Source organism: Mus caroli, chromosome 11, assembly GCF_900094665.2.
Source record: "Mus caroli chromosome 11, CAROLI_EIJ_v1.1, whole genome shotgun sequence".
NCBI lineage: Eukaryota > Metazoa > Chordata > Mammalia > Rodentia > Muridae > Mus > Mus caroli.
Genome location: NC_034580.1, coordinates 112,258,633 through 112,265,789, shown reverse-complemented (window position 1 = coordinate 112,265,789; position 7,157 = coordinate 112,258,633). Strand labels below are relative to the sequence as shown.

The following is a 7,157-nucleotide window of genomic DNA, read 5'->3' as shown; positions in this document are numbered from 1 at the left end:
CCCTGACAACTGTATGAAGTGGAAACGTAAGGTTTCTTTGGAAAGTCAGTTCTGTCAGATGGTGTTTTGCTGAGGCACAAACACACGAAGGAGTGTTTTCCTGAAGGGGACATAAGTGAAAGCAGACACATGAAGGAATGTTTTGCTGAAGCAGACACAGGAGAGAGGATGTTCTGCTAAAGCTAGCACCCAGAAGGACACATGATGAAGGATTCTTCGATAACGACATGCGTGTATTGGTCCGCCTTACATTGTGTAGTCGGGGTCCATTTGTGGGGACTCCAAAGAGAGGAAAAGCCAAAAGATTTCTGGTGGTGTGCTGCGGTCTCTGCTTCCTCAGACGAGGGCCGATTGGCAGAATGATGTCAGCTGACACAGACACATTGTGAGGCAAGACCTGTGGGGGACATGTGATGTCTGGGGAGAATAAAAAGGACTCCACAGACAGTGAGGAAAGGCTTGCTTGGCTTGCTGGCATTGCCAAACGCTTCTTGGTCTCGTGTCTGCTTTGGGGGTAAGCATTCTACCGAGGACTCCATCTCCCCAGCCTGATGTTGGCTTTAACCCACTGAAGCCAAACGCCAAGAAAAGGGTCGGAGCATGAGTGTTGCTGAACAGACCCTGGCTTTGGGTCTGGAGGATCTGGGTTTATCCAGAACAGGCCTCTAATCTCCTGGCCCGGTGGCAGGGGGCCTGTGTGAACTCTTATAGGTCACCAGAGGCATCCCTGGCCCTGTTGCCTAGGGAATGCTGTGCTCCAGGGCAGTCAGTATCTATCTGTCAGTTCTCGCCTGCAGGCTCCCAGCCCTTCCTGTTGGGGGAACTGTTGAAGTGAGCATATGGGTTATAAAACAGAAAATGCACATCTGCATGGGAAGCAGAGAAGCCAGAGGAACAAGACGGGAATCTCAGAGGAACTGGCTGTCCTAGAAGTTACTTGGCCTCTGGGTCCCATCTTTTTTTCTCCCCTAGACCACGATTGGGAAGGGCTTGGAACTGTCTAAGCTTTCACTTCTGCCTTTCACAGATGTTTAAAGGAACCACAGGACCCTGGAAGGTGGGGTTGTCTGAGGGCACTCTCTCCGGGATGGTGCAGAACGGGTATTTACACAAAGGAGGTGAGATACTTGGCATTCACACATAACTTCCCTACCCAGTGTGTGACCCTTCCTGGACCAGGTTTTTAAGTTAAAAGCATTTTTATAGCTCTCTTGATAGCAGCTGCTTCTGGGCTCTTCCTCTCCTCTGAGTCATTTTCTCCCTCAGGCATTCTCCCTGGCCCAGATCTCCAATGAGTGAGCAGAACAGAGCTAAGGAAGGCCCAGGGAGGGAAGCAGGCCTCTGCAGCTCCAGCCCAGGCTCCTTGGAGAGATTAGCTGATTTGTCCTTTGTCCTAGGGACGCTCCATCCAGAACTGTATCAGTGTGGCTGCACTGTAGACTAGAATTCAAACTCAGTACTTAGACTGTCTTGTCGATCCAGAACTCCCTCTAAAGTAGCACTATCCCTTTCTGTTTCTGATCATCACTTTTAAAACAATGAGTCTCTGGGGTGGGGGGCGGGGAGGAGATGTGGCCGAGTCGGTAGAGTGTTTGCCTAGCATGCACGCAGCTCTGGGTTCAAGCCCCAGCATCCCCAGCACTGAATAAATTGATCATGGCTGTGCAGGTCTATAAACCTAGCTCTGGGGAGGTAAAGGCAGGAGGATCAGAAGTCCAGAGTCATCCTGAGCTACAGAAGAGTCTGAGGCGCCAGCCGAGGCTACTATGAGACCTGCTTGCCAAGGGCTGAGGTTACAGGCATGCACCACCATAGGCTGGGAGTATTTTTAGGCAAAGAAACTGAGATGAGGATTCTAAGGGATAGGTAACATCTACTTCATCCACTGGATGTCTAGATGTGTGAGGGGTTAAAATAGGGTATGGAGCAGCTACCTGCTTGTCCCTGTGGTAATATAGTCCAGGACCTCAAAAGAGCCTCCAGAATTCCACGTGAGCTGCTAGGCCCCCCGAGCTGCAATCTACATAAAGTTGCTTTTTGCTTTCTAAATAAGCAAGCAAGCAAGCAAACAAAACAAGCCTGGCACGGAGCCTCACTGCCGTGGTGGCTGCTCTATTTTATGTCTCTTTACTCTTCCAAGACTGTGGGTATGATTTCCTCATGGGAGGAGGGGTCACCTTCTAGGATGGGAAGCACTATGGAAGATAGGAATTAATCTGTATCAGGTTCCAAGCAGGCTGAGGTCCTATGAGTCCTGCTACTTTTTGTTTGTTGGATTTATTTATTTATTTAAAGACATGGTCTCACTATGCAGCCCTGGCTAGCCTGGAACTCACTATGTAGACCAGGTGGGCCTTGAACTCACAGAGATCCACCTGCCTCTGCCTCCCAAGTGCTGAGATTAAAGGTATTCACTATGAAACCTGGCTGTATGTTAACTGTTACCCTTGAATGTATGTCTGTGCACAATGTGCAGTGTCAGGTCCCCAAAGTCAACAGAGGGTATTGAGGTTCCCTGGAACCAGAGTTACAGTTGATTCTGAGCCACCATGTGGGTGCTGGGACTCAAACTTAGGTCCTTTGTAAGAACAGGAAGAGCTTTAACTGCTGGACCTTCTGTCCACAGCCCCAGACAGAGGATCCTGTAGTCAACAGTACTGAGGTGGGCAGCACAGTGAGACCCCCCATCTCAAAAATAAAAATGGTTGTGTCACTTTTGTCTGTAAGCCTGTGGTTTTTGCTGTTTTATATGCTCTAAGGTTTCATGTAGCCCGAGCTAGCTCATTATGCAGTCTGGAGTTCCTGGTCCTTCTTTCTCCACTTCCCAAAGGCTGGAACCACACACAGTCACCTGGCACCTGTGAGGAAGGATCTGTGTGTAGAGAAAGGAACATAGAGGGAGGCTACAGCTCTCTCCTAAGGTACCTCGGGAAGCCTAGTGGTTAGGGCTGGGGGGCTGCAGGGAGAGCTCCAAACTCAGGGAGCCCTGGAACCTGGATGAGGGTGTCTGGAGCAGGGACTTGGCCTCCCTCATTATCACCCGATGTGCATGATAGGAGTTGGCACCTGGCTTCCAGGGGACCTTGGGGAAAACCAAGGCAATTTTTCATAAGTAACTTTAACACAGAGTCAGTTAAATTCAGGTGAATGAAAATGCAAAATACTCTTGGGAGGCAGAGGCAGGAGACTCAGAAATTCAAGGCCACATTGGTTACAAGAAGTTCTGGGTCAACAGGAGCTACATGAGATCTGGTCTCAAGGAGGAGGGGCAGGGTAAAGGTGCCAGCCGAGCAGAGGAACTGAGATATATCCCTAGAATCCACACAGTTGAAGGAGAGAAAAGACTTCTGCAAGTTGTCCTTTGACCTCTAAAATCACCTGGCGATACAGGAGAGGACCCCCCCCCCAACACACAAATAAAATGTTAACATCAACAACAAAACTTAAACCACACACCAACCCCTGCAAACCACACACACACACACACACACACACACACACACGGGGGGGGGGCGGGGGGGGAGAAAAGAGAAGAGAAGAGATCAGGAGACAGATCTACAAAACGATTTTACAAACCTAAAGAAGGGAATCAGCCACCCCAAGCTACTCTGCATGTTGTTGAATGTTGACGTCATGTTGAAACAGTTCGGAATCTTGATCAGTCTCCCCTCCAGAGAAACAAAGACAAAACAAAACAAAAAACCCCAAAACCTCATCATACCCACAAATACAGAAATGTCTGTAATTAACTGAGCAATGACGTCTTCTGCCTGCCCACTGTGTGTGTGAGTGTGTGTAGGGAAGCCCTAGATCTGCCCTATCAAATTCCCTTTTTGATTCGAGGACTGTTCACTGATAGGCCACACAAGGCTCTTTCCAGTGTCTCCAGAGAACAGTTCACAAGGGACAGGCTCAGAGAGTGACTATCTTGAGTTGATGCCTACCAATCCAAACCCTAAAGGCTACCCGAGCTGTCCCGGGAAGGAGGTTACAAACAGCATTTACGGAGGGATGGCCACATCTTAGCAGACCATCCCAACATCCCCTATGCAGTCTTGGTGACATTTGGGACATGAGGTTGGCAGAGCACTTGGGGTTCAGGCGGTAGGGGCATGAGGGATGTGGATGCTCGCCCCTGGGCTATGACCTCGACAGACGCGGAGGAGGCGGGGCTCTGGCTGCCAGGGCGGGGCGGCTCGCTGTGGGATTCAGGGACAAAGACGCGCGAGCTCGAAGCAGGCCTCCGGGGTGCCGCGGGGGAGGCGCACCCGGAGCGATAATCCCATTGGGACACCGCTCGGGCGCGGCGGGGACCACGCTTCTTCCGCCCGCCGTGGCTGAGCAGCTCCGGGAGACTCAGACCCTTGCCCGTCGCTGCCGCCGAGCCCCAGGCCGCGTCCGCGCCGCAACCTCCGCGCGAAGCACGCGCCGCGGGCGCCCACCGCAGCTCGCTTCCCATTGGCTGGCCGGCCCGCGGGCGCTCCCGCCCCGCCGTCCCATTGGCCGAGGGCGCCGCGGTCCCCCCGCGCGCCAGCCGCCGCTGACATCACGCGGTCTGAGGCGGCGGCGGCGCCCCCGGGCTCAGCCCCGCAGCCCCCTCAGGCAGAGGCGCCACCGCGGTGCCCGGCGGAGGATGGTGCGCGCCGTGCGGGCCGCTCCCCGCAGCCTCAGCCGCAGCAGCGCCTCAGCCGAGCGGGCCGCGGCGGGCAGCCGACCCCCGCACCGGGCGTGCGGCCGGCCGGCGCGCTGAGGCTCGGACGCCGGAGCCCGGGCGACGCCGCGATCGCAGCGGCCATGGGGGCCCTGACGAGCCGGCAGCACGCGGGCGTGGAGGAGGTGGACATCCCGTCCAATTCCGTGTACCGCTACCCGCCCAAGTCCGGTGAGGGCCGGGCGCGCGCCGCGGGCCGGGCGGAGGGGAGGCCGCGCGTCGGATGCTGCGGGCGGGCAACGCGGTGGCCCGGGCGGCCCCGAGTCGGCCGCGGAGCGGGGGAGGTCTTCGGGATGCAGGGCGGGGGGCGCCCCCCATCCCCGGCGCCGGCGACGCCACGCGGAGGACTGCAGGTGCCTGCAGGGTCACCGAGGTCACCCACCGCTCGCGTCCTCCGTGGTAATCTGCTCTGCGACAGGGACGCGCGCCGCCGGGGATGCGGCGTTGCAGCGGCTGCGGGTTGGAGAGGCATCCCTGACAGGCACCTGTGCCAGGTGTTGTCCCCGGGCTGTCGCATCCATGCCCCCTGGGACAGCTAGAAGTGCGTTTCTGCGGGCGTGAGGAGTGCGGGAGGACGAACTTGCTAGGGCAGTTCTTAGCTTTTCCGGAGGCTGTCGGGGCGGGGGTTGGGGGAGAAACTAAGTTAACAGAGATGTGTAGGAATCTGACAAGAGTCACTTGGATTGCCCCTTTCCTAGTTTCTGGCAAGGGGATGGCTGGAGACAGAGCAAAAGTGTTTTCTGTCGTACACTGTCACTTGAAACAGTCAATGCCTCCATCAGCATCAGCATTGCAGGAGAGTTTTGACGGCAGATGAGAAAATAGTCCACTTGAGAGGGAGGACTGCTGCCCAAGCTGCTGGCGAGTGACCCGGCTACATGTCCTTTATATCCATCACCTTTATTTATTGTTTTTATTTTTATACTTGCTGATCTCAAGACCCCCGGGACCCGTGTCTACCACCTTCCCTCTGGCTTGAGGACCTGGTGTGGATTTTGATGCGGAGTAGTGAGTGAGGTGTCAGAATTGGACAGGGTCCCATTCTCCCTTGGGTAGGATAAAGACATGCTAATGAGTCGAGCTGATTTCTCAGCAGTACATCCAGTTTCTGCCAGGTGGAAGCTGGGACCAGACAATGAACCTGCCTCCCTGCGGAGTGAGTGCCAGCAGCTCCCTGTTTTGCTGCTTTTGTGCCAGAGAATGAGTCCTAGCAGAAATGAGTGAGAACCACTTTAGAGAGGTCTGACATTAAGCAGCGATTGTTAGTGTTTTTAATAAACCTCTTGCTAATTATGACCGTATGGTTACTTTTATCTATTAAAAATTGCATCTTGGTGCCCTGAAGGAGAGGCAGGATTGTTAAATTTGGGGTCAGCCTGGGCTACACAGGGAGACTGTCTCAAACAAAATAAAGCCAATACAACAACAAAGAGGCTGATCTAGCCCCCCTCCCCAGCCATAGGATTACAAATGTGAGCCACAATACCCGACTAGCATTTTGTTCTTTTAAAAACACAAATATGAAGCCAGGTGTGGTGGTGCACACCTTAATCCCAGCACTTGGGAGGCAGGTATGTATACATCTCTCTGTGAGTTCAAGGCCAGCCTGATCTACAAACCGAGTTTGAGCCAGGGCGGTTATACAGAGAAACCCTGCCTTGAAAAAAACTAAACAGCACAGCAGCAGTCGGGTTTTTCCTCTTAAGTGCCTTAGCCTTTTATCGATCAGAAGATAGAGCATGCTTTGCTGAGCTTGGAGTTTGTGAGAGAGTTGGCTGCCTCAGGAGAATATTTACCCTTCCTCCACATAATCCTCTTGCCTTAGCCTCCCCTTCCAAAGGATTACAAGGTGAGCTGCCACATCTGGCTCCAAAGCCTTTCTTAACTAACACATTCAGTATTTAACAATTCAAAAATGCTCCCCACTCTGCCAATCTCTGAAGCGTTTTACCTCATTTTAACTCATTTTTACTTCTTCAGGTTTTAGTGTTGTTTTTGAAACAGGGTCTTATTTAGCACTGGGTGGCCTCAGAGTGACTTTTGTAGCCAAGGATGACTGCAAATTATCAACTAGGCAAGTTGATAATCTAGAATGTAACCATAGTAGCTTCCTCTTAAAAAGAAGAATCTATTTTTTTTTTTATTATGTGTGAATGTGTGTGGCTGCAGAGGCATTGGACTCTTTGGAGCTGCAGTTATAGGCATGTAGGCAATTGTGAGCTACTGAGTGTGGGTGCTGGCAACTGAACTTGTGTCCTCTGCAAGAGCAGCATGGGCTCTTAACTAGCAGCTCCCTCTTTTAATCTCTTAAACTCAGGAACTATTAAGATCCCTGCCTTAGCCGGGCTTGGTGGCGCACGCCTTTAATCCCAGCACTTGGGAGGCAGAGGCAGGCGGATTTCTGAGTTCGAGGCCAGCCTGGTCTACAAAGTGAGCTCCAGGACAG

At 53.1% G+C, this 7,157-nt stretch overlaps 1 protein-coding gene across 3 annotated transcripts in view; it reads left to right on the top strand.

Annotated features, from left to right (window-relative positions):
* The first annotated feature begins 4,552 nt into the window (after positions 1-4,552).
* The window catches only part of Rnf157 (ring finger protein 157), a 70,534-nt gene continuing 67,929 nt past the window's right edge, over positions 4,553-7,157 (top strand). For 2 of the 3 annotated variants that reach the window (XM_029483907.1, XM_029483906.1), the window contains exon 1: positions 4,567-4,882. In XM_029483907.1, coding sequence (XP_029339767.1) covers positions 4,795-4,882 — 88 coding nt within the window. In that variant the 5' untranslated portion in view covers positions 4,567-4,794. Of the gene's footprint in view, positions 4,883-7,157 lie in introns of all 3 variants that reach the window. The other variant, XM_021177333.2, reaches the window with a different exon arrangement.